The 27,702-nt window shown below is 39.0% G+C and overlaps 1 protein-coding gene across 1 annotated transcript in view; it reads right to left on the reverse strand.

The window, feature by feature from the left end:
* Window positions 1-27,702, reverse strand: part of LOC136863618 (thialysine N-epsilon-acetyltransferase) — a 189,265-nt gene that overhangs the window by 64,020 nt on the left and 97,543 nt on the right. The window contains exon 3 of the mRNA XM_067139989.2: window positions 14,671-14,722. Coding sequence (XP_066996090.2) covers window positions 14,671-14,694 — 24 coding nt within the window. The 5' untranslated portion in view covers window positions 14,695-14,722. The remainder of the gene's footprint in view (window positions 1-14,670; window positions 14,723-27,702) is intronic.

Below are 27,702 nucleotides of genomic sequence, written 5' to 3' on the forward strand. Positions count from 1 at the left end.
TTACTTCTTGGTTGTTCTTAAGTTGCCCCATGTCAAATTTGATTATACTGCAGGCTTTGTGCTGTCTGATGTTTCAGGACAGGAGACTCAATTTGATCTGATCTTTGAGTAGTTAATGATCCAAATCCAGGTTAGCACCTTTATCCTTTGCATCTCCCTTTAGGACTTTCTTGGGATAGCCACATGGTCAATCTGGAACTCACCCTGGTTAGTGTTGAGACAGATCCAAGTAGGTGTCTGAAGGCTGTGGATTTCATGACCAAGCCAGAAGTCCTTCACAGTTCCACCAATTGTTCTCTGATGTAGTTAGTTCACTTGTGTGCTGGAAAATTGTCCACTGTATTTCTATATTTTCTCTCTCTTTCCCCAACTAGTGGTTCAGTTATTTTGTCAGTACATCTCTCTGGGATTTTAGAAGAATATCCTCCAGACCTTTCTACAATTTGACTGCTTTTTCCAGGCTCCACCTGCTGTCCTGGTTGACTGAATAAAGGGTTGGCACATCACAGAGAGAGGATGGATACTGGACTGCTCGGGGAGGCAAAGTCCATGCCTCAATTTACCATAACTGACATTCATATGAAGATTCATAGGGTAACTAACGAAAGATGAGAGACACTCTGATGGATAAATTCAAACTTAGAATGAGGTCACTTAGCTAGGCAACCTCCAAAAGCGAATGGTACAGAAATATAAGAGCATAAACTTCTTTGCCTTAGGGCAAGAACAATAACAACATAATCACACTGGAGATAATACATGCCAAAAAATATAGAATACCTTCACAGAAAGGATGAATCTGCATGTTAAACCAAATAATACCTTCAAAACCCTTCAAAAATTCTAGGAATAACACTACAAAGGTAAGCAATTACTACCACTTTGCTTCAGTTCACTGTCAATCCACAAGTTGTTAGTGGTTAGTGCACGCAGATCAGGGGTATGTGAGATACACTGAAAATATTGAGTACTGAATATCTATTATAGAATAATAAATCTATGATGCTACATGTACACTCTTGCATCCTTTATATTAATTTATGTTAGACTTCCTTTTGATAAAATACTGTATATGAGGATACCTTATTTTAGTCAGATTTTGTCTATCCCCCAGTTATTGCCTTTCATTATCATCCTTTTTCTCCTCAATATTGCATCTAAGGAAGTGACTGTATCAGTAATGCTCTCTTCTTTGAAAACTGGCAGATAGCATATAGATATGAGTGAAAAGCTTTGGATCCATCAATAATGATAATAAATTATATGCAACTTCAGATACTATGTACAGACATTTAAATTTAGTGTCATTTAAGATTCCAGAATGTTCACTTCAACATTCCATTTTACTCTACCAGATGGCAAAGGAACTAGAAGTCTATTGGATGACCTTTGGCTAAGTTATTAGATGGACACCGAATGTGTCACTACTTTTACTTATTGACGTGCATTTGCATGACAAGAAATGCCAAATAAGTTTGTTTCTGCCCTTCAAACACTGACTACCTCTGTCAGGTATGAACCCACAGTCTTGATATTTAGAATCTGACACTCTATTACTCATCCACAGAGGGTCTATGATGTTCCCACTAAGGGATACACTTCTTCACTTGTAGGTGATCCTCTTCATTCTTGTCCATAGGAGAGTTTCCATCATTATGCCCTCTCCTCTACATTCTCTATATAATTTTATAGTATGCACAATTAATTCTATTAACTAAATGGTAGTCAATGCCTTGTTCTCCCATATGCTGTCTTGAACCCTAGATTAGAGATTCCCTGCTCATAGGTACTGATGTATGTCAAAATATTTATATCACGTATCTAAATTTTTGGGTTATCGAATCGAACCGAACCGAATCAAACCGAATCGAATCGAATCAAATCAAATCAAATCAAATCAAATCAAATCAAATCAAATCAAATCAAATCAAATCAAATCAAATCCAATCCAATCCAATCCAATCCAATCAATCAATCAATCAATCAGTCCTGATGTGCATTTAGGGCAGTCGCCCAGGTGGCAAATCCCTTATCTGTTGTTTTCCTAGCTGTACTGTACTATCGATATGAAGGAGATCGATGTGTGTATTGTAAGATCAGGGAGAAGATAATTGTTGTTTATGCTTTGGATGTAATGGTGGCTGTCAATAAAGTGATTGTTTATTTTGTTCAAATTGCTATTTATTCAGTACACTAGCCTTTTCTTAAATGATTGCAAAGAAATTTGAAATGTATTGAACATCTTCCTTGGTAAGTTATTCCAATCTCTGACTCCCCTCCCTATAAATTAATATTTGCCCCAATTTGTCTTCTTGAATTCCAACTTTATCTTCATATTGTGATCTTTCCTACTTTTAAAGACACGACTCAAACATCTTCGTCTACTGATGCAATTCCACGCCATCTCTCCACTGACAGTCAACTTGTATTTTAACAATGTTATCATTCTTAGAGAAGCATAATATATTAGCTGGTTGCCAAAATGGCTTTCGTAAAAATAGATCAACTACCACAGCATTCATTAACTTTATTGAACGGATATGACACACTAGATGGGAAGGGTCTGATGAAAGTTCTGAAGGGTTAGAATTAAAGGCAGTGAGTAAGAGAGATGGCTTGAAGATAATAAATTGGCTTGAAGATAATAAATTAAAGTTCACAGGAAACTTCTGTGATTAGATTTCACCATAAGGTTAATCTAAATATGGACATTAGTCCAATATCATTTGGAGAGACCATACTTGAGTACTCAACATCAACAAAGTTTCTTGGCTTGTGCATGGATGAATCATTAGCCTGGGAGAAGCATACAGACTTTATAGGGAAAAGGCTTAGTAGAATTTATTTCATGATAATATCTTTGAAAAATAGTTTTAATTTAGAGGCTTGCCGAGTAATGTATTTTGCATATGTCCATCCCATACTAACCTATGAAATCATTTACTGGGGGAATTCACGATACAGAGAAGTCATCTTTAAGATGCAAAAGAAAATAATTAGAGGAATGGCCGGCATCGGCGGGAGGACAGGCTGCAAGAAATACTTTAAACTTTATTTTATTTTACCATTGCCTGGCCTTTATATCTTCCATACACTTGTATATATGAAGGAGAATGTAAACAGTTTCACCATAAACTCTGATGTACAGTCTACACATAGAACCACACAAAACTAAGCTATATGAATCAAGTTTGAGTTATGCAGGAGTACATTTATTTAATAAATTGCCAGACTACATTAAGCATATAAAACCATGTTCAAAATTTAAGAAAGATTTATTCGAATTTGTTTCTAAACATTCTATTGAAGAATACTTAGCTCTTGAAAATTAACTTATGTATCACTTTTTTTTTAATCTGTGCCTCTCTACCACTTTGTATACTTTTCTTTATTTCTCATGGCATGTATATTACTGTTTTATCCTTTGTTACTTGTTACTGTAAATATGATTATTGACATGTCCCATATCACTGTATGATCAGTTGAATGAAATACAATACAATACAATACAATACAATACAATACAATACAATACAACACAATACAATGTTTTAACTCACATGTTAACATTCTGCAATGTATTGAATAGGTGGCAGTAAAATAAAATTTTCCTACATATATTATATGATACTTTCAATACGGATCACAATGATTTTCATTACTTGTAAACATACCACTTAGTCAAGCAGCTCGTCTCCTTTCTCCCAAGTCTTCCCAGCCCAAACTTTGCAACATTTTTGTAACGCTACTCTTTTGTCGGAAATCACCCAGAACAAATCGAGCTGCTTTTCATTGTATTTTGTCCAGTTCTTAAGTAAAGTAATCCTGGTGAAAGTCCCATACCCTGGAACCATACTCTATTTGGGGTCTTACCAGGGACTTATATGCCCTCTCCTTTACATCCTTACCACAACCCCTAAAAACCCTCATAACCAAGTGCAGAGATCTGTACCCTTTATTTACAATCATATTTATGTGATTACCCCAATGAAGATCTTTCCTCATATTAACAATGATCCCCAAAAGGAACTTTCACCCCATCAATGCAGTAATTAAAAGTGAGAGGACGTTTCCTATTTGAGAAACTCACAACCTGACTTTTAACCCCATTTATAACCTCTGCATCACTGTAAACTACATATTTTTATTTTTTTTATTTTTTTAGAATTTGTTATACATTGCACCGACACAGATAGGCTTTGTGGTGATGAGAGGATAGGAAAGGGTTAGGAGTGGGAAGGAAGTGGCCATGGCCTTAAGGTACAGCTCCAGCATTTGCCTGGTATGAAAATGGGAAACCATGGAAAACCACCTTCAGGGCTGCCGACAGTGGGATTCGAACCAACTAATTACTATCATCATCATCATCATCATCATCATCATCATCATTATTATTATTATTATTATTATTATTATTATTATTATTATTATTATTATTATTATTATTATTATTATTATTATTATTGGCTATTACTAACCTCCTGGAACCCTTGTAAGGTTGATAACATCTGCCATGTATGGGAAACAGCATTTGTTGTTGTGGAAGATGGTGTTGAGTGTGATTTGTAAATTGCAGGGATGTTATGGACAGCATTAACACCTAGTCCCTGAGCCAAGGGGATTAACCACTTAAGATTAAAATTGTAGGGAACTGATCCAAGGCCTTCTGAACTGAAGGCCACTACACTAACTCAACCAAGGAGCTGGATGTTACCATGTTCCATTATTTATGCACTCAAAAACAAAAATAACAAAAAAACAAAAAATTTAAAAAATTAACAAACAAAACACTTTTTCCATTTCATTATCGACCTATCCTTGAAATGCTACAGTACTGTCCTACTTGTATATTCAAGCAAATAAATTGCAATGCTGTTCTACATTGCCCAAAAGCTTTTCACCTCTCTGCCTTTCTGACAACATAGTAAAATGCTAAATATCAACTAAATATTTCCAAATGTGGTCAAAATCTCTTGTGACTGCATTCAGATATGTCCTTATACATCATTTCAAACTTTAACAAGGCCTGTTTTCCTCATTGTTTGTTTATAATTCTCTTTCACATTCGGAATATTCTCAGCCGAAATGACTGCCAACTGTTCACATTATTTATCATCTATGCATACTCCATTCAGGTTTCACTTGTGTTCTCTGATGCTGTGTTTATGCTGCTACCCTCTCTTTGATTGTTACGGAATTTTTCCACCTATACCTTACATCATACCAGGCGAGTTGGCTGTGCGGTTAGGGGTGCGCAGCTGTGAGCTTGCATCCGGGAGACAGTGATTTTGAGCCCTAATGTCGGTAGACCTGTAGATGGTTTTCTGTGTTTTCCCATTTTCACACCAGGCAAATGCTGGGGTTCTACCTTAATTAAGGCCATGGCTGATTCCTCCCTACTCCCAGACCTTTCCTACCTCATCATCACCATAAGACCTATCTGTGTCGGTGTGACGTAAAGCAAGTTGTAAAAAAAATGCCTACATCATAATTTCCCACATGAGAAACTGCTTTTATATATTTAATGTTTATATTTCCCCATATTTCATTGTTCACTTTTATAGACTTGGTATAATACAAAACCCAACCCTATACTTTGCTTTATTTTTGAAAGACCTTCCATCTCTTTCAGTACTTTAACTTTCTTAGCATATTTTCTTTGTGAATAATATTGTACTAATCTCAATCATAGTTCAGCTTCATGACATTTTTGAACTTATTTCAAATCAACCAACATATCCAGATACCTCACCAAGTTGTGGTTTGAATTTAAGCAAACTAAACAAATACAATTTTCTTACTAACCACATTACTTTCTAAATCGCCATTCAATCACTACTGATCTGCATTTAGGGCAGTTGCCCACATGGCAGATTCCCTATCTGTTGTTTTCCTAGGCTTTTCTTAAATGATTTCAAAGAAATTAGAAATTTATTGAACATCTCCCTTGGTAAGTTATTCCAATCCCTAACTCCCCTTCCTATAAACAAATATTTGCCACAGTTTGTCCTCTTGAATTCCAACTTTATCTTCATATTGTGATCTTTCCTACTTTTAGAGACACCACTCAAACTTACTTGTCTCCTAATGTAATTCCTTGCCATTTCTCAACTGACAGCTCGGAACACACCTCTTATAACACCAATATAGTTGGTCTGTTACTGGACATTATAAATTTTCCAGCTAACTCATTCCTGGTTGCCAGCATTAGCTGGAAAATTTATAATGTCCAACAACAGAACAACTATATTGGTATCTTAGAGGTAAGGCTTCCACGGTATGAAGAATATTTAGTTTAATTTCCGGGTTGAACCGTGTTGTAGTTGTCTGTATATCACGTATAGTTTGCCAACGTTTCGAATACAATGCAGTATTCTTTGTCAAGGCGACTGAAATACCCCTACTCGATCCGAGGTAATCAGTCTCCCAGGCAGAAATTTTCTATAACTATAATAACTATATTGGTATTATAAATTTACTCATTTGGAACAAATATTTCAGGTTCCCAATGGGAATCAACATATTTAACATACCCTTAAGAAAATGGAGATTGCAACACCATGAAGGCATTGCTCATTTGTGTTGATTTTCAAGATATGGAATGATGCCATGTAGGTATGTAAACGATCAAAGTTTCCGACCCATTGGATTATTGCTACAGGTCTCCCCACGTGATTGGTCGCGGAGGAATCAACTCCAGTATACGGACTCTGGTGTAGCGTAGTTGGCTTGCAGTCTGTGCAGTGAAGTGTTCCATGTCAAATGTGCCTCGACGACAGAGAAGAGCACGCTATCAACAACTGTCGCCGTTTGAGAGGGCTCGGATAATTGGGCTGTGTGAGGCTGGATTATCGCTAAGGACTGTCGCTGCACGTGTTGGCTGACAGGCATCTACGGTACAACGTGTATGGCAGCAGACCTGGCACACGCCCAGCACAACAGACAACTGTGAGAGAGGATCGCCGCATCATTTGGATGGCCCGGGTGGAACCCCATGCAACAGCAGTGCAAATTCGAGCAGCTGTGGCACCCCACGTTACACAACAAACAGTTGGTAATCACCTGCGTGCAGCTGGCTTACGAGTCCATGTACCTGCAGAAGGTGTTCCATTGACCTCACAACAGCGACGTGTAAGGTTGGCCTGGTGTCGAGAAAGATCGACGTGGGTTGATGAATGGCATAGGGTCGCTTTAGTGATGAATCGCGCTTCTGTCTTGCAGTAATCGCCGGAATCGTGTGTGCCGATGTACGGGGGAGAGGGGCCGCCCAGATCTTATTGTCGAGAGGCACACAGGGCCAACACCAAGCATTATGGTCTGGGGAGCTATTGGCTTTAATGTGAAATCACAATTAGTGCTTGTTGAGGGCACTATGACTGCTCAACAGTACGTTGATAGGGTACTCAATCCAGTGGTTGTCCCTATGATGGCAAACATTGCTAATGGGATGTTTCAGCAGGACAGTGCCCGGGTTCACACTGCACGCATCTCCAGAGAAGCTCTCCACGACATCACAACCTTAGAATGGCCCGCCAGATCCCCAGACCTCAGTCCTATTGAGCATGTGTGGGACATGATGGGTTGACAACTGGCCAACAGTCCTCAGCCACCCACAACTCTGGAACAACTGACCCGTACAGTGCAGCAAGCATGGGCCACAATTCCTCAGGAAGCGATCCAGGGCCTTATTGACTCCATGCCTTGATGAATTCATTAATGAATTGCAGCTCGTGGTGGGCTCATCCTGTATTGATTGTTGTCCAAACTTGCAGTCAGACGGATCTGAAAGGGTAATCATTGAATCACAACCACACACTCGTCCTGCATGTTCAATTGCAGCAATGTAGCACCACTCCTTCTGGGTGTTGCAATTTCCATTTTCTTCAGTGTACACTTAGTCGAGCAGCTCGTCTCCTTTCTCCCAAGTCTTCCCAGCTCAAACTTTGCAACACATTTGTAACGCTACTCTTTTGTTGAAAATCACCCCGAACAAATTTAGCAGCTTTTCTGTGGATTTTTTCCAGTTCTTGAATCAAGTAATCTTGGTGACGGTCCCATACATTGGAACCATACTCTATTTGGGGTCTTACCGGAGACTTGTACGTTCTCTCCTTTACATCCTTACTACAACCCATAAACACCCTCATAACCATGTGCAGAGATCTGTACTCTTTATTTATAATCCCATTTATGTGATAACCCCAATGAAGATCTTTTCTTACATTAACACCTAGGTACTTACAGTGATCCACATAAAAAAACTTTCACCCGATCAATGCAGTAATTAATAGTGAGAGGACTTTTCATATTTGTGAAACTCACAACCTGACTTTTAACCCCGTTTATCATCATTCTATTGCCTGCTGTCCATCTCACAAAGTTATTGAGGTCATTTTGCAGTTGCTCACAATCTTGTAACATATTTATTACTCTATACAGAATGATATCATCTGCAAAAAACCATAGCTCTGATTCCACTTCTTCACTCATATAATTTATATATCTTCTTCTTCTTCTTCTTTTATGACCACATAGGATCACTTTAGTCAGTCCGTCGTTCAGGTCTCTTTGAAGGGATTGTTCGGGCTTTGCGGTCCTCCCAGTACTTCTTCAGACGCTCCGATCTTCGTGCCCTTTCCTCAGTTGAAAATGTGCGTGTTGTTGGTTTGTTTTGTGTAAGGGTAAAGCGGAGGTTTGTATTCTTGAGTTTTGTATTCAATTTTATCTTATTTTTGGTGTCTTCTGTTGTAAGGCCTATTTCCTTCAGATCCTCTCTTACTTCTCTGATCCATTTACATCCTGTTGTGGTATTTTTTGAGACGAGATTGTGTTGTACTAGTTGTTTCAGAAGTCTCGAGTCCTGCATCCTCATGATATGTCCAAAGAATCCCAGTCTCCTCTTACGCATAGTATCTGTAATGGGTTCTAGCTCTTTGTACACAACTTTGTTAGGTATTAACCGCCACTGTCCATCTTTCTGATATTTTTTGTTGATACAGGTTCTTCCAATCCTCCTTTCAGTTTTCTGAAGTCTGTCAGTCTTTGATTGTTTATTCAGGTAAAAGAGTGTTTCTGCTGCATATGTAGCTTCCGGTTTTATAACTGTGTTGTAGTGTTTTATTTTTGTATTTATTGATAGACATTTCTTTTTGTAGATATCCCATGTTAATTTTTGTGCTTTAGCTAATCTATTTGTTCTTACTTGGATTGAGATTTTTTCATTTAAGTTATGTGTTATTACTTCTCCAAGATATTTAAACTGAGTTACTATTTTGATTTTATTACCATTTATGGTGACTTCTTTTAGCTGTGTTGGTTTTTGGGGCATAATTTCTGTTTTTTCAAATGATATTTTGAGGCCAATTTTATTTGCAATGTTTTGAAGTTCTGATATCTGGGTTTTTGCTTCTTTTATGTCCACTGCTAGTAATGCTAAATCGTCAGCAAAACCCAGGCAATTTGTTTTGATTTTTCGGCCAATCTTTATTTTGGGGGGACATTTTCTAAACCATTCCCTCATTACCATTTCTAGAGCACAGTTAAATAATAGTGGTGAGAGCCCATCTCCCTGCCGTAGTCCAGTTTTAATTTCAAATGTCTCTGATGTTTCACCCCTACACTTCACTTTTGACTTGGTATTGGTGAGAGTCAATTTTATCATGTTTATTAATTTGGGGTGTAGTCCAAGGTGTCTTAAAATTTTAAACAGAGATTCTCTATGGATGCAATCATAAGCTTTCTTGAAATCTACAAATGTTATCACCATATCTCTGTTTCTTCTCCTGTTATAGTCCATTATCAACTTAAGACTCATGATCTGATCAGGACAGCTCCTCCAGGGTCTGAAACCTCCTTGATATTCTCCTAGTTCTTTCTCAAGTTGTAAACTTATCCTATTAAGGATGATTATTGAAAATATTTTGTATGTTATGTCTAGGAGAGAGATTCCCCTGTAGTTATTAGGGTCGGTTTTGTCCCCTTTTTTGTGCAGAGGATGAATGAGGGCTGTTGTCCAGTGTTCTGGTAGTTCTTCTTTAATCCAGATAGAGACAAGTTGTTGATGGAGGGCAACTTTTGCTGAGGTTCCTGCATATTTCCAGATTTCCGCAAAGGTCTGATCTTCTCCTGGCGCTTTGTAGTTTTTTAATTTATTCAGAGCTTGGTAGACTTCCTTTATTGTGGGGGGATTGATGTTTTCTGGTGATGTTTTTATCGGGGTGTTGGTGTCCAAATGAAGGAGTTCTGTAGGTTCCTCACAATTTAAAAGCTTGTTGAAATGTTTAGCCAGAATTTCTGCATTGTCTTTATTGTTATGGGCCAGCTTACCATGTTCATCCTTCATCAGTAGGGTCGGGGGTTCATATTTTTGGAGCTGCTTTCTGAAGGTTTTGTAGTAGTCCCTTGATTTAGTTTTACTGAACTGTTCTTCAATTAACTGCAGGGTGTCCTTATGATGTTGTCTTTTTATTCTTCTTAAGACTTGGGTAGTTTCTTTTCTCTGTTTTACTAGCTTTTGATAGGATATTTCTGTCTTTTGGGACTGATGTAATAGCCATGCCTGATGTCTTTTCTCCACTGTTTCATCACATTCACTGTTCCACTATTGGTGTTTTTTACGTGGTTTAATTGGAGCTAGGTCTTCTGCAATTTGTTTAAGGTTGTGTACCAAGTCTTCAAGTTTGTCTGTGATTTTTATTTTTTCAGTTGCTTTCTGGTAATTTTTGTTGTTGATTAGCTGGGTAGGATCTATTTTTCTTTTAGTTTTAAGGGCTTGCTTTTGTTGTCTCCTCTGGGGAGTGAGTTTAATTTTAATTTTAACTACGTAGTGATCTGAACCTGTGTCTATTCCTCAGAGGACTTTGACGTTATAGATCTCTTTGTGGTGGTATTTGTCCATGCAGACGTGGTCCAGTTGCCATTCTCCTTTAGTGTAGTCAGGGTGTTTCCATGTTTTGAGTTTTTGAGGTTTCCTCTTAAAACATGTAGATTTTGAGATCAAATTATGGTTTCTACACAGGTCAACTAGTCTCTCTCCATTTTTATTTGTTTTCTTGTGTGCTGGCCATTTTCCGATGATGTCACGGTATTTTCTTTCTCTGCCTAGTTGAGCGTTGAAGTCGCCTATTAATAATTTTATATGGTGTTTGGGGATGTTATCTATGGTCTGGTCCAATAGGTCCCAAAATTCTCCTGTTTCCTCCTGGTCTTTTGAGGAGTTGTTTTTATCATTAGTGGGAGCATGGGCATTTATTATAGTATAGATTTTATTAGATGCCTTTAAGGTGAGCGTTGAGAGTCGTGGAGACTGTGATCTGAATTCTTGAACTGAGTTTATTATTTTAAGGCTGACTAAAAATCCTGTTCCAAATTGTGGGACATTCTTCATCACTCTCTTCCCGGGTATACCTTTATAAAGTCTGTACCCTTGAGATTCCAAGGCATCCTGGTCAGTGTTTCTAATTTCCTGTAATCCCATGATAAGAATTTTGTGTTGGTCCATTATGTCGGTGATCACTTTTAGTTTACCGGTTTGCATGAGTGACTTTATGTTGTGTGTAGAGAAGTATGTTATCTGCTTTGGTTTGATTCTTGATTTTGTCCCATTCGTGTATGTAGTACTGGGGTATTTCCGTGCCTCCGACTTCACGGTATCTTTCAGGTGGCAGCCCACCGTATCCGAATGCTGCCTTCTCTGAACTCTTGGTTCAGCCGGTGGAGTATTCCTTAAAAGACCTTCCATGGTTGACTGTCAAGGTGTCACCTGTGTAGGACTAGGTCCCGAATTACAACTCTGGATGTGATCCAGTGAGGTGATAATGAGGCCGGTCCTCTGGAGTACAGACGCCTTGTGCAGCCGCCCCTAACCTGGAGAACAGACGCTGCATAATGGATTCCAGTGGCATATATATATATATATATATATATATATATATAAGAAAACATAAAGTTCCAATAATACTGCCTTGAGGAATTCCCCCCTTAATTATTACAGGGTTAGATAAAGCTTCGCCTACTCTAATTCTCTGAGATCTGTTTTCTAGAAATATAGCAACCCATTCTGTCACTCTTTTATCTAGTCCAATTGCACTCATTTTTCCCAGTAGTCCCCCAAAATCACCCTATCAGATGCCTTTGACAGGTCAATTGCGATACAATCCATTTGATCTCCTGAATCCAAGATATCTGCTATATCTTGCTGGAGTCCTACAAGTTGAGCTTCAGTGGAATAACCTTTCCTAAACCCAAACTGCCTTCTATCGAACCAGTTATTGATTTTGCAAACATTTCTAATATAAACAAGAAGAGTGCTTTCCCAAAGCTTACATGCAATGCATGTTAAACTGACTGGCCTGTAATTTTCAGCTTTATGTCTATCTCGCCTTCCTTTATACACAGGGTCTCCAGTCATATGGTATAGTTCCTTCAAGCAAACAATAATCAAATAAGTACTTCAGATATGGTACTACATCCCAACCCATTAGCTTTAGTACATTCCCAGAAATCTCATCAATTCGAGCTGCTTTTCTTGTTTTCAACTTTTGTATCTCATTATAAATGTCATTGTTATCATAGGTAAATTTTAATACTTCTTTAACATTAGTCACCTCCTCTATCTGGACATTATCCTTGTAACCAACAATCTTGCCATACTGCTGACTGAATACTTCTGCCTTTTGAAGATCCTCGCATACACACCTCCTTGTCCATGAATGATTCCTGGAACATCCTTCTTGGAATCTGTTTCTACCTTAAAGTACCTATACATACCCTTCCATTTTTCACTAAAATTTGTATGAATACCAATTATGCTTGCCATTATAAGCTGACTTCTTTGCTAGATTCAATTTCCTAGTAGGTTCCTTCAATTTCTCCTTACTTCCACAGCCATTTCTAACTCTATTTCTTTCCAATCTGCACCTCCTTCTTAGTCTCTTTATTTCTCTGTTAAGATAGAGGGGATCTTTACCATCCCTTACCAACGTTAACGGTACAAGCCTGTTTTCACATTCCTCAACAAATGCTTTAAACCCATATCAGAGACTGGACATGCAACAAATCTCAGATTTGAACACTCACTCTGCTATTGAAACTGCCTCAATATTTGAGATATTACCATCCCCATTGTTATCACCAAACCAAACACACAGAACACATTGGTATTATTGAAAGACAGATTGTACACACAATAAAACACACAAGGTAATCATAATTATTTTCTCCACAGACATGATTCTAACTTCAGAAATACTGTATATACAGTAAAACCTCAATAAGACACTCCCATTTACTATGCTATTGTTATGTCGAACCTGGAAATCTACCCGATAAAACTAAATTCGTCTGATAGTTACACAGGTGTTGGCTTTTATTATTTCCCACAATCCTAAAACTTAATTTATATCATCCTTATTTTCAAACAATCTGTTCTCAGACCAAAGAGTACAAAACTAGTGGGTGCAATCCATTTAGTCTCTGGATGTAAAAGCTATCCTGAGTAATACACACATTTTGCCTGATCCCTAGATATTTGCTATAGGAAGCCATTATGAAATACACTGTCATCACATGTTACTCCCATTTCAAATGTCCTTCCTTCAATTAATTTTTAGTTAAGTTCAGACAAAATAGAAAATGTTACCCCTATATCGCAAGTAATACTGGTAATAATAATAATAATAATAATAATAATAATAATAATAATAATAATAATAATAATAATAATAATAATAATAATAATAATAATGGCGTATGACCTCTGGAGAGGCCTGGTGCAGGTCTTTTTCTAGTAGACTGCATATTAGGCGACCTGCATGTCTGTGAAGATGAGGGCCCTACCTAGGATGATTTCTAATGTTGAATACGCCACACACACCCAGCCCCCGACCCATTGGAATTAACCAATTAAGGTTAAAATCCCCGAACCAGCCGGGAATCGAACCTGGGACCCTCTGAACCGAAGGCCAGTATGCTGACCATTCAGCCAACGACTCGGACCTTATCACAAATGTACCTACAGAACTGAAGAAAACTCTAAAATTTACCTGGACCTAAAGGCTAGGTAAAGTATGTTGATATTCAGACCTTGCATTCAGACCTTCAAGCTGTGAGTTTGCATTCGGGGGATAATGGGTTTGAACCTCGCTGATGGCAGTGCTGAAGATGGTTTTCCATGGTTTCCGATGGTTTCCCATTCTCACACCAGGCAATTGCTGGGTCTGTACCTTAATTAAAGTCATGGCTGCTTCCTTCCCACTCCTAGCCCTTTCTTATCCCTTCATCACCATAAGGCCTATTTATGTTGGTGTGACGTAAAGCAACTTGTAAAAATAAAAATTATATTGCTTAGTTTCTCCCCATTTAATATGCAATATTCATGGTGTCTCTTAGAGAGGGTCTTACCAAGGTTTTACTCTGTGTGTGTTTATAATTCTTTTCTCAAAAATGTACCTAAACTCATATTATATCAAAGATTCAAATAGACTTCACTAACTGTGCATGAGACAATAGATAGTTTATAGAATCACAGCTTATATGATTAGTAAGCAGCACATTGTTATTTACTTTCTAAAGGCTAGGGTTAAGAGAAACTTCACAAAAAGAAAAAAAGAAGAAAGGAAAAAAAAAAGAAGAGAGAAGCAGAAAATAAAATAAAAGAGTGTGTGTACTAACCATCTGCATTAATTTTTGGGCCATCAGGTAAGTTTTCAAAATTTGCAAGCTCCTGAAAAAAATAATCACTAAAAGAATTCAAAACAAAACAAACAAAACATAACAAATGAATGTCAACTAAAAAAAGTAAATAATACTCTTGTGATAGCTGCTGCTGAGATCAACACAGTTTTAAAAACAATCTGAACCATGTCTTTGATTTTATGGACTGTCTATGGCTTATGGATTAAGTCCGTCATCTATAATGTCAATGAATGACAGTAACACAAATTCATAACACGTTGTTAAATCAAGTTGATTCAAACCTCTTAATATGACTTTCCTAGCTGACAATAGTTTGCCATGCAGATAACTTTAAAATACACTTTTCATCCTTGTCTTGGATTCCTTCATATGATAGCTGTAAACCCTCAGTAACATGAGGATTTTAAAAACCATTTATGAATTAAATAGTTAAACAAGCTTCCCCAGAAATATTGTCTAAAGAACAGACTAGTCATGAAGAGCATTATGATAGATAGATAGATAGATAGATAGATAGATAGATAGATAGATAGATAGATAGATAGATAGATAATGCCTTTATTGGTGGTGAAGTTAGGGCTCAAGGCCCTCTCTTACACTTAACCACTAGAAGAGTATACGTGTACATAACTTATACAGTACATACAAATAACACAAATAATATTAATAGCAAAAACAATAGTAATAATATTAAAAATGACAATAAAAGAATCCTTAATTTTAAAATACACAAACTAAAATACACTTAAGTGATGTTACTGCAATAATCCGTTCATTCATCCCATTCATTCTTTCATTCACTCAACAATTATCCAGCAAGTCAGCAGGATCTACTCAACAAATACTCGTGGCACGCCACTGTAAACTTGCGATGAGAGGGATTGTCCCTAATGTTCGCAGGTAGCAAATTCCATGCCCTGGATGCAGAGATTATGAAGGAGCGGTTGTAAGCAGCAGTGCAGTTTACAGGTATGGTAAGAGAGGAGCCAGATCTCGTATTGTGGTCATGATACGACGAGAGGTAAGAGAAAGGTGAAGAAAGATAGTTGGGAGTATTAGTGGAAAGTATTTTGTGCAGAAGTGATAACATGTGAAATTCACAGTGCTGGTGCACTTAAAGCCACGACAATTCCTTATAATATGGTGATATTTGAATTTGATGAAAAACTGAAATTTAAACATGTAAACATTTAAACATGTAACCTTGTTTTTCAAAAACCATATCAACAAGTGTATAATCTCAGGACAATTCAGGAGATTTGTTAACCTTCAGTTCAAGGATGTGTGTAGGCAAAGGTATATTACAGTTTCAATTATTTTACTCTATAACAACAATTGTCATTTAAACTTGTCGTCGGCCGCTACTCGTTTCACCGGGCGAGTTGGCCATGCAGTTAGCAGTGCGCAGCTGTGAACTCGCATCCGGGAGATCGTGGATTCAAACCCCACCATCGGCAGCCCTGAAGATGGTCTTCCGTGGTTTCCCATTTTCACACCAGGCAAATGCTGGGGCTGTACCTTAATTAAGCCCATGGCCGCTTCCTTCCCATTCCTAGGCCTTTCCTGTCCCATCGTCGCCATAAGACCTACCTGTGTCGGCGTGAGATAAAAGCAACTAGTAAAAAGAAAAAAAAGCTACTTGTTTCCGACAATGCATTTTTCTCCTGCAATTATTCTTAAAGTCTGTTGACTCTGTGGAGATGTCACTGATCAAGCCAATCTTTGCATGTAACATGCGACCATAGAGGTCACATCTAAAAGTGGGTGGAGGGCGCAGTTGGATCTGACGCAGTTTCCACTTTTCATGGCTTTCAATTTCTTGTCTGTGATGAGCCTGCTCAAACAATGAGACACCTTCTGCAGTAGCTTTGCACCAAAGAACACTGTTCTGTATAGTTGTTGCCCAGGTGTTAGCATTTATGGGAGTTATGGGAGTTGATGGTCAGACTAAATCGTTCGTAAGCTTCATTAAAACAGTTGATGGATGTTTGAAGCTCCTCAGGCATATGGACAGGTGTTGCATTGTCATCAGCATATTGAAGCTCCATTACGCAAATATTATGAGTCACTCTCTGAGAACAGAGCCTGATTTGGTTGAACAGTCCGCCATCATACCGAAATTTAATTTCCACACCTCCATGGTTGATAGTAGAAGTCTCGTGAATCATGGCTGCCAAGTACAGGGAAAAAAGGATGGGAGCAAGCACACAGCCTTGCTTAACCCCATTTGTGATAGGGAATTCTTCTGATAGTTCATTCAGGTGAAGAACTCGTCCAACCATTCCATCATGAAGAGCCTGGATTACACCTGCAAAACAGTCAGGACAGCCAAAGCGCCATAATACCACCCACATAGCTTCTCTAAGCACAGAACCAGGGGTCTTTTCCAGACTATAAAATAAAAAAAGAAGCAGGATTTGTTGTTCTCTGCATTTCTCTTGGATTTGTCTAGCACAAAAGATCATGTCAATGGTACCTCTTGAGGCACAAAACCCACATTGAGACTTGGGGAATACCATTTCAGAGACAGTCTGAAGATAGTTCAATAAAATCCCTGCCAGAATTTTTCCTGCTATGGATAGTAGCAAAATGCCACAATAATTGCCACAGATACTTCAATCACCTTTCTTGAAAATGGTTACTATGGTGGCATTTTTCATGCCGGCAGGCACCTTCTGTGTTTACCTAAGTTACAAGAATATGGTAGAAAATCCTGGTCTTCAAAGATAGTCCTCCACTTGGAATAAGTTCAGAGGGATGTTATCTGGCCTGGGAGATTTTCTTGGCTTCATACTTTTGACGGCTTTGGTGAATTCATGAATGGTTTATTTGACTGCCATCCACAGTTGCAGAGGATGTTGTGGCACATGTTGGAGGAAGTCTTTGGCAACAGGTGAGCTTCGATTTCAAAGTAAGCTGAAGTGTTCTTCCCAGCATCTTAATACACTGTGTGATCAAAAGTATCCGGACACCTGGCTGAACATGACGTACAAGTTTGTGGCGCCCTCTGTCGGTAATGCTTCAATTAAATATGGTGTTGGCCCACCCTTAGCCTTGATAAAAGCTTCCACTCTCACAAGCATACATTCACAGGTGCTGGAAGGTTGCTTGGGGAATGGCAGGCCATTCTTCACGGAGTGCTGCACTCAGGAGAGGTAGCGATATCGGTCGGTGAGGCCTGGCACGAAGTCGGCGTTCCAAAACATCCCATAGGTATGCTATAGGATACAGGTTAGGGCTCTGTGTGGGACAGTCCATTACAGGGATGGTATTGTCATGTAACCACTCCGCGACAGGCCGAACATTATGAACAGGTGCTCAATCGTGTTGAAAGATGCAATCGCCATCCCCAAAGTGGGAAGCAAGAAGGTGCTTAAAACATCAATTTAAGCTTGTGCTGTGATAGTGCCACACAAAACAAAAAGGGATGCAAGCCCCCTCTATAAAAAAGCACGACCACACCATAACACCACCGCCTCCGAATTTTACTGTTGGCACTACACACGCTGGCAGATGACGTTCACTGGGCATTCGCCATACCCACACCCTGCCATCGGATTGCCACATTGTGTACCTGTTTCGTCACTCCACACAACGTTTTTCCACTGTTCAATCATCCAATCCTTACGCCCCTTACACCAAGCAAGGCGTCGTTTGGCATTGACCTGCATGATGTGTGGCTTATGGGCAGCTGCTCGACCATGCAATTTTTTTCACCTCCCACCGAACTGTCATAGTACTTGGAGTGGATCCTGATGCAGTTTGGAATTCCTGTGTGATGGACTGGATAGATGCCTGCCATTACACTTGACGACCCCCTTCAACTGTTGGCAGTCTCTGTCAGTCAATAGACGAGGTTGGCCTGTACACTTTCGTGCTGTATGTGTCCCTTCACATTTCCACTTCACTATCACACCAGAAACAATGGACCTAGGAATGTTTAGGAGTTTGGAAATCTTGCGTACAAACTTCTGACACAAGTGACACCCAATCACCTGACCACGTTCAAAGTCCGCAGAGTGACCCATTCTACTCTCTCACGATGTCTAATGACTACTGAGGTCACTGATATGGAGTACCTGGCAGTAGGTGGCAGCATAATGCACCTAAGAAAAAGACTTATGTTTCTGTGGGCGTCCGGATACTTTTGATCACATAGTGTATGTCTTGACTGTCTGTAAGTATGGTGTTATTGTCAACAGCTTTCAGCACACCTGATGAATAGTGAGGGTGGTCAAAAATTTCCTTTAGTTTGTCATAGAAATTCCAAAGGTCTCTGGTATCGAACAAATTCTGGAGTTCCTTGGCTTTCTGCTGCCACCATTCATTTCACATCTGTCTTATATCAGCCTGACATTTCATCTTAATATCTTGGAAACATGCTTTCTGCACTACAGAGGAAGGGTCTTGTGTAAATTTGGAGTCTGCAACAGTTATCTGCAGTTTTGAAGCTTGCTACTGCCTGTCTCATACTACATGTGCCACGGTTAAAGGCTCTGAAATCATAGTGCATGGGTCTCCTCCCTGCAAGTTGAGGTCCACCTTAAATAAAGTTATGCTTGTGGCATTTTCTCCTGCTACTCATTAACTAAATATTCAACAACAATACAGTTACCAGTATGTTATTCTGTTCTTTGTAGGGCTTCACTATTACTCTTTCAGCAAGGTACTTCAAAGGAGGTAAAATTGTTACTTCGATATAAGCTGATAAAAATTCCAGTTTCCACTAATTCATTTGACTCTTTGATGAAGAAGACTGGAACATCGTTATATTTCATTTAATCATACCAGTAACCAAGAAGTAAGGAAGAAAATACTGTACACAAGAACTAGTGTATTTTTGATCTCTGATCATACAGATTTGTTTTCATGGATCATCTATTGAAAGGTATAAAGTGGCAGGGAGGGATTCAGTTAGGTGGAAATGTAGTAAGCAGTCTGGCCCATGCAGATGTCTCAGTCTTAATGGCAGAATATGCTGAAAGCCTACAATCTAGTATCTCGGAACTTACAATATGTGCAGTGAGTATGACATCTCTAGCCACGCGTTACGTCCTTGGACACCTTCAGACAATAGGATGTCGTCATCTTATGGAATACTGTTGTAAGAGGTGACTAAAAGGGGCACCTGACTTGAGAGAGCATGGGTTAGTGAACTAGGGGCCTTTAGCTGAGTCTAGGAATGATGTGTGCTAAGCTGTTGTTTATCTAACCTTCTTGGCGAACTCTTGTAGGACACTTTATTCTGAGGCAGTGGGGTCGAGCAGAGTTATGTAGTGAGAATGACAGCATATGAGAACAAGGGCAGGAGGGTACTCGGAATGAGGAGATAAAGGCTAAGTTAGGAATGAACTTGACAGATGAAGCGGTATGCATAAACCGGCTTTGGTGACGAGATCATGTGAGGCAAATAGAGGAAGATAGGGTACCTAGGAGAATAATGGTCATAGAATGTGGGAAAAGTAGGCAACGATGGTAGGACTCAGTTTCTAATGATTTAAAGATAAAAGGTATGGAACTAAACAAGACCAGAGAGCTAGTTACAAACAGAGGATTGTGGAGGTATTTAGTGAATTCACAGAGGCTTGCGGACTGAATGCTGAAAGGCATAACAGTTTATAATGAAGATGTATTTATGATGGACACAGATAGTATTACATACCTTCTTTCTCTACTAGAAAATTCACAAAACTATCACAGGCCAAAATTACAAACCAGGAGTGAACTTTTTTCCTTCATGAATGGACATACGCTTTGTTTACCATCCATCAAGCACCATTCAGTATAAGGTCAGGGGCCTCCTTTCATGACTGTTCACTGTTCATGGATGTATTTGACAGTGGTACAGACATTGTCCCATCACATCCCAAATGTGTTCAACTGGTGACAAATTGGTAAACTTGCAGGCCAAGGAATACTATAAGGACATTGACATAGTTCAACACCAACCACAACAGTTTTAATGTGTCATTTTAGTCTCAATTTTAAATATGTAGTCCAACTTATATTTTAAATTAAGACATACCAAATTGTATTCTTTATTGCTGGTTGTATGTAAACATATGTTTCCAATTAGATCATGGCTGAAGATGACCCAATGTATGTAGGGTCGAAACTAGTGCCAACTATATATTATATAGGACACTATATTAAGCTAATGGTTTTGAATAGGTAGACCTTTCTCTACCCTTTAATAGTGATCAACTGTCAATATGGACCATAATGAAATTCATAACTTATAAGCTGAATGGGTGCAAGCATAATCTTGCTACATAATACCATTTGGTAAGCTGTGCAAGAATGGTAAAAAATACGGCCACAGAACTTCACTGACATATTGCTGTGCTCCTCCCATGTGTTCAGCACACATGCAGGAGTCGTAACTGATGCAACCCAAATCATAACACATGGTGTCCGGGCATTAGGGCACTGATAGATCAGTGAAAGTTTATTGCACTGTCCACCATATTACCTAACCATGATGTGACCATCATTTGCATTAAGAGAGTGAAGTCATCGGAGAAAGCAATGCACCACCATTCCAGCATCTAATTGCGATGTTCACTGACTATGTACTGCATCATCTGCAAGGGCCAAAGTTAAACATTGCAGAAGCTACTGTGTTTGTAGTTTAGACGAATTCAAACAGCAATGGATGAATCTTGTTGAAATCGACTAATACAGTGTAAATCCCTTAGACTGCAGGATGTCTCCAGATGAGGTACCGCTGTCTCGTCAATCTCTGTAGTGCATCCAGTTGGATCAGTACCTGTTCCTGATCTATATGACGTACGGTCAAGAGCATGGAATGATGTCAATGCATCTAATTTCTAATAGTGTTTTTTCTTATTTAATGTTATCACAACCTACAATATCATTTCTTGGCCACACCAAGCCCTTATTGGTTTGAAGTAATTCCTGGCTCAAGAACACTAACCTATGAACAAAGGTCAGCACTAGCTTAGGATGACCACGCATTCTGTTTTTAATGCGAATGTCCTTTCTTTCATTGTCTGTGCCATTATCCCAATAAAAATACAACAGAATGTACAATTGCACAGTTCCTTTCTATATGCATTGACTAGAGATAAAAATACCATTCTAAATCATCTAAAATCTGAAATTACAATGGTGGTGTGGTCAGTTGGTAATTTATCTCAACTACTCAGTTTATTCTGTTGTTGATTAGGTACGGTAAGTATTTTATCAAGATCTAGTGTATTTAGAAGGCAATGTAAAAGTAAGACATTATAACATTGTGGAAAACTTAGCAATTTTATAATTAAATCAGAACTTTTGATGTTTACATTTTCTTTAGAAATGCAATAATGTGTTTTAAATTTGTATTGCATTTTTTCAACAACTTCAGCCGTAAGATTATGACTTTCTGTATTAGTAATACATCGTTATGTGAATTACAAATATTTCTTTGGATTCTAATATTAATTCAATAAGTAGCCTAATGCAGTTATTTTAATATATATGTGTGAGTGAATAGGCAGTAACGGCATGCTCAGTTCGCCCGGAAGGACGTGGACTTCCCTGTCAGGAAGTCATAAAATTTAAGAAACAAGATTTCCACTTCCGGAGGTGCATATGGCCCTGAGGTTCACTCAACCTACACCAAAAATTAGTACCAGGTTAATTCCTGGGGGCAAAGGTGGCCGGGCGTAGAGCTAACCACTCTACCCCATCATGTGCCGAGGTTAACAATGGTGGAAGCCTTCACCTTCCACACCTCCAAGGGTCTTCATGGCCTGTACAGAGGTGACTTTGCTTTGTGAGTGAATGAGTGAGTGAGAGAGAGAGATGAGATATTGCAGAAGCACCAAATTTTATACACAGTGACTACAAATCTTCATTGGCAATGCTATGAAGTTTCATAATTGCTTTTGCCGTGGTAGCATAATAGTTTTGTTGTAAAATGGCTAGTATACATGAAGTACATACAAATGTGAGAGCTGTGATTGAATTTCTTTTTATGGAGTAGAAGATCATTGCAAACATTCACAGGCACTTAAAAACTGTCTGTGGATATCAGGCAGTGGATAGGAGTAGAGTCAGTCCTTGTGTATGCAGAATATCAGTGTCACAATTAGATAAAGCATTGAGAAGGCCACATAAGGCTGAGACATGACTGTTCAAAACACTGATGGGCTTAGTAGCTTTAACTTTATTTTGGACACTTCCACCTAATCAGCAGTTGTAAATTGTATTGGAGAATGTTCTATCTCATTTATAGTAGGATTAGGTTTGATCTGTTACTAAGACCATCTTCATTATCTTTGATAAACTTAAAAACTATATACATCACAAACTTTAAAGTATGATAAAGCTCTATGTTATAAATTACATTCCTTTTTTGGCTGTTCTTCATGAATTAGGAATACCATGTACATGTCCATTATGTAATACTGTAAAAACTTTGTTTTTGTCCTTGTTTTTTTACACAAAAGATGGAAACAGATGGAGCTGGCAGTAAAAGAATACTGTATGGAATTATACAAAGTAATAGCAAAGAAAGAGTTTAAACAAAGCTGATGAAAGAAGAAGGTGGAGAGTTGTTAACACATTGACTTACTTACTTGACTTATTTCCTTTTACTCCTTTTCGGAGCATAGGGCTTCGACAAAGCAGCGCCAGTGTATCCTATTTTGAGCCAGGGTCTTGAATTCTCCGAAGGTCTTCCCTTCTTTTTTTTTTGCCTCCTCCATCACACTGTGTCTCCATGACTTCCATTGTCCTTGAAGGTTCCAAAACAGAGCCTTTCTCTCCACTGCATCCTGCTGCTTCTGCAGTGTATGTCCGATCCATTTCCACTTCCTCTGCTTTATTTGTATGCCAATGGGCTCTTCTTCTGTTTGTTTCCAAAGATCTCCGTTTGAAATTACTTTTGGCCAGAAAATACGTTTAATTCTCCTTAAGCATCTATTTATGAATATCTGTAGTTAATTAGTAATCTCTGAGTTAACTTTCCAGGTTTCACAACCATATAACAGTACTGTTTTTACATTTGTTTGGAAAATGCGTTTGGTTTTCACTGATATTTCTCTAGCCCTCCATATCGGATAGAGTTGTATGAATGCCGCATTTGCTTTGTGGATTGTCATTTTGGCAGCAGCAGCTGCTTCTCCATCTCCATCCTGGGTTACCACACTGCCAATATATGTAAATGTAAACTCTTCGACTTCTTTAATGTCTTCATCACTGACTCTAAATTTCCATTTGCTCTTCAAGTTGATATTCATTGCTTTTGTTTTCTGGGCATTTAGCCTCTCTCTCCAGATTCTGTATCTTTCCCTCCACATCAGTATGTTTTTGAGTCAATAGGCAATAGGCAAAGCTTCCAATCTGTCACCCAATCCCCATTGGATGCCTCTTTGACTTCCCTCTGTAACTTTCCTCATGACGTCATCTAGAACAAAGAGAAAGATAGTTGGAGATAGGCCACACCCCTGCTGCACACCAGAATTTATGGAGAAAAGCTCCAATATCTTCCCTTCATGGATTACTTTACACGTGAAGTCGTTGTAAGTCTCTATGATGATTTTGATGATTTTAGTTGGTACACCATACTTCTGTAGCATTCTTCACATGGTGTTCCTTTTCAATGAATCGAAAGCCTTCTCGAAGTCCACAAACAGAAGATATAGGCCAGAACTGTATTCATTAAACTGTTCAATAATAATTCGTAGAGTGTTTACTTGGGCTATGCATGAGCGGTTATTCCTGAAACCTGCTTGTTCATTGCACAGTTGGTTTTCTATTCTTGCTTTTATCCTGTTCAGGATCACCCATATCATCACTTTACTGGGAATCAAAAGCAAGGTGGTAGGTACCTCTCCAGTTGTGACAGTTGGTCATGTCACCTTTCTTTGGTAATTTAACAAGGAGTCCTTCTCTCCATTCCTTTGGCATTCTTTCCTTATTCCAAATTTTTGTGAACAGTGGATGCCACAGATCGGCTGTCATATCAGGGTACACAGAAGCTCATGTGCTACATTATCCACTCCTGGGGCCTTCCCATTCTTTATTTGGGTGATCGCTTCTTTTATCTTATTTCTTGAGGGTGGTTCAGTGTTGATACCATCAGTTAAACAATCTTCGTTCACCTCTACCATTTGTCTATCTTCCTCTAAATTTTCTCTGTTCAACACCTCCATGAAGTGTTCTCGCCATCTATTCAACTTAGCTTCATCACTAGTGAGCATATCTCCTTGTTTGTTCTTGATGGGTCTACTTTGTTTAAATTTCTTCTTGGCAAGTTTCCTTGTGATGTCATACAAGCCTTTCATATTTCTATCTCTTGCTGCAGTCTCCACTAATTCAGCAAGGTCTGATACGCATTTTTTCCAGTCTGCTTTCGCACTTTTCTTAACTTCCCGATCTTTAGCATGGTATGCCACTTGGAGTTGAACCTTTTGGGTTCATGTCCTGCAATTATTCAAAGTTTCAGCTCCCTACATTGTTCAATACATTCCCAACTATTTGGTGTCATTCAGTCTTTCCTCCTGATGTTCTTGAAGCCAAGTACCTCCTCTGCTGTGTCTGTCAAAGTGGTTTTAACTTTCTTCCAGTGTTCTTCAACATCATCTTCATCTAACTGTAGTGCTGTAAACCTGTTACTGAGGACAAGCTTGAACTGTTCCTTACTTCTTTCATCCTCTAGCTTTCCAACATCAAACCTTTTCATTTGTTGCTCAAATCACCTCTTTGCAGTTGCAATCTTAATTCGGATGTTGGCAGTCACTAGATGGTGCTCGCTGCCTATATCTGCACCTCTTCGATTTCTGACATCCAAAAGAGACCTTCTCCAGCTTTTGCTAATTGCCAGGGGATCAATCTGGTTTTGAATTCGCTGGTCTGGTGAAATCCACGTCACTTTATGGCATTCTTTATGAGGGAATAGGGTTCCACCGATAAGTTCATTGCTCACCCAGAAGTTTACCGAAAGTTCTCCATTCTCATTCCTAGTACCAAGTCCATGTCGACCCATTACTTGTTCAAGACCCAGATTTTCAGAACCCACTTTGGCATTGAAGTCTCCCATAACAATCACAATGTCCCTTTCGTTTATTGCCTGAATGGTACTCTGTAGTTCTGAATAAAACTTAGCCTTATCATCTGCTTCCGCTTCTTCTGTAGGTGCATAGCATTGGACAATCGAAACATTTCTGATCTTCCCCTTGAATCTTGCAGTGATAGTCCTTGATGAGATGGGCTTCCAATCCATCAGACTGTTCTTTGATCTCCCTCTTGTTTATAAGAAATCCCACTCCTTCCTGATGTGTCTTCATTTGGCTTACCGGAGTAGAGGAATGTTTGTCCCCTCAAAGTTCTTAACTCTCCTTGTCCGGCTCCATGGCTAAATGGTTAGCATGCTGGCCTTTGGCCGCAGGGGTCCTGGGTTCGATTCCCGGCAGGGTCGGGAATTTTAACCTTAATTGGTTAATTTCCCTGGCACGGGGACTGGGTGTATGTGTCGTCTTCATCATCATTTCATCCTCATCATGACGCGCAGGTCACCTACGGGTGTCAAATCAAAAGACCTGCATCTGGCGAGCCGAATTTGTCCTTGAACACTCTCGGCACTAAAAGCCATACGCCATTTCATTTTTTTCTTAACTCTCCAAATGTATTCCACCTTACTTCACTAACTCCTAAGATATCCAGTCTGTACCTCTCTGCCTCGATAGCAAATTGTACTAGTTTCCCAGTCTGATACAGTGTTCTGATGTTCCAAAATCCAATTTTCATATCCTGTTTCAAGCCAAAGGTCATTGTCTTAGGATCTGTCTGGCTGCTTTTCTTAGTTTCTTTAATAAGTTAATTTTAAGCGACTGAGTTATTAGCCCACATTCACCGAGTGTCATGGTGGGGCTGCCACCTTTAAGCCTTGACACTTGCTCCCACCTCAGATGTTACAGGTGGAAAGGATGCCACTTACCGCATCCCTAATTGTGATATGGTTATTCCACCATATATTCAGTCGCCAGAGCCTCGTCTGTGATAACAGAGAGCACCACGGGAAGGTGAGGTTGACTTTTGCAATTAGAGAGGCTATTTGTTGTGCATCCAACTGCCTTGCACCCCTGTTAACACATCCAAAAGAAATAAAGAGAGGATAGAGAGAGTATTTTGATAAACTGTTGAATGTGAGAAATAGTGAAGAGGAGACAGTAGTAATATGGTGTGATGACTCAACAGTTGAGGATGATATAACCATGTTAGAGGTGGAATTAAAATGAAAATGGGGAAGGCACCACGAATGGATGAAATTACTGAGGAAATGATTAAGGCTGCTGGACTTGTTGGACTACAATGGGTGTACAGATTTTAAAAGTGCATATGGAAACAGAAACATGTGTCAGAAGACTGAGGAAAGGGAATAATAATACAGTGTTTAAGAAGGGGGACAAAAATAAAGTGTGTGATAACTATAGAGGAATCACATTTTCACAAGTGGCAAAAATAGTGGAAGGAATATTAGAGAGGAGAACTGCTGGAGGAACAGTATGGTTTAGAAGTGGAAGATCTATCCAAACTTAAGCATGAGGTAATCAATGGAAAAGAATTTGGAATATGGAAAGGATCTAACAAAGGCATATAATAGTGTTCCCAGGGAGAGGGTGTGGGGAAACCATGATCAAAAAGAGACTGGGTACACAAAATGTAGAAATGGTGTAAGCAATGTAAAAAAAACTGTGTCAGCAGTGTTCAGACTCCATTTGGAAAGACAGAATGACTTTGAAATGAAACTGGACTAAGACAGGGGGAATGTATTGTGGCCTCTTTTGTTTCTAATGGTTATGGATGAAATTATGAAGGAGACAAAAGAAGAATACGGGAATAGGGAGATGAAGTTATTACAATCTGCAGGCAATATTGTTGTTGTTGTTGTTTTTTCAAGCTGCTTTACGCTGCATCGACACAGATAGGTCTTATGGTGACAATAGGGTAGGAAAGGGCTAGGAGTGGGAAGGAAGCGTCCGTGGCCTTAATTAAGAT

This window comes from Anabrus simplex, chromosome 1, assembly GCF_040414725.1.
Source record: "Anabrus simplex isolate iqAnaSimp1 chromosome 1, ASM4041472v1, whole genome shotgun sequence".
NCBI classification, from domain to species: domain Eukaryota; kingdom Metazoa; phylum Arthropoda; class Insecta; order Orthoptera; family Tettigoniidae; genus Anabrus; species Anabrus simplex.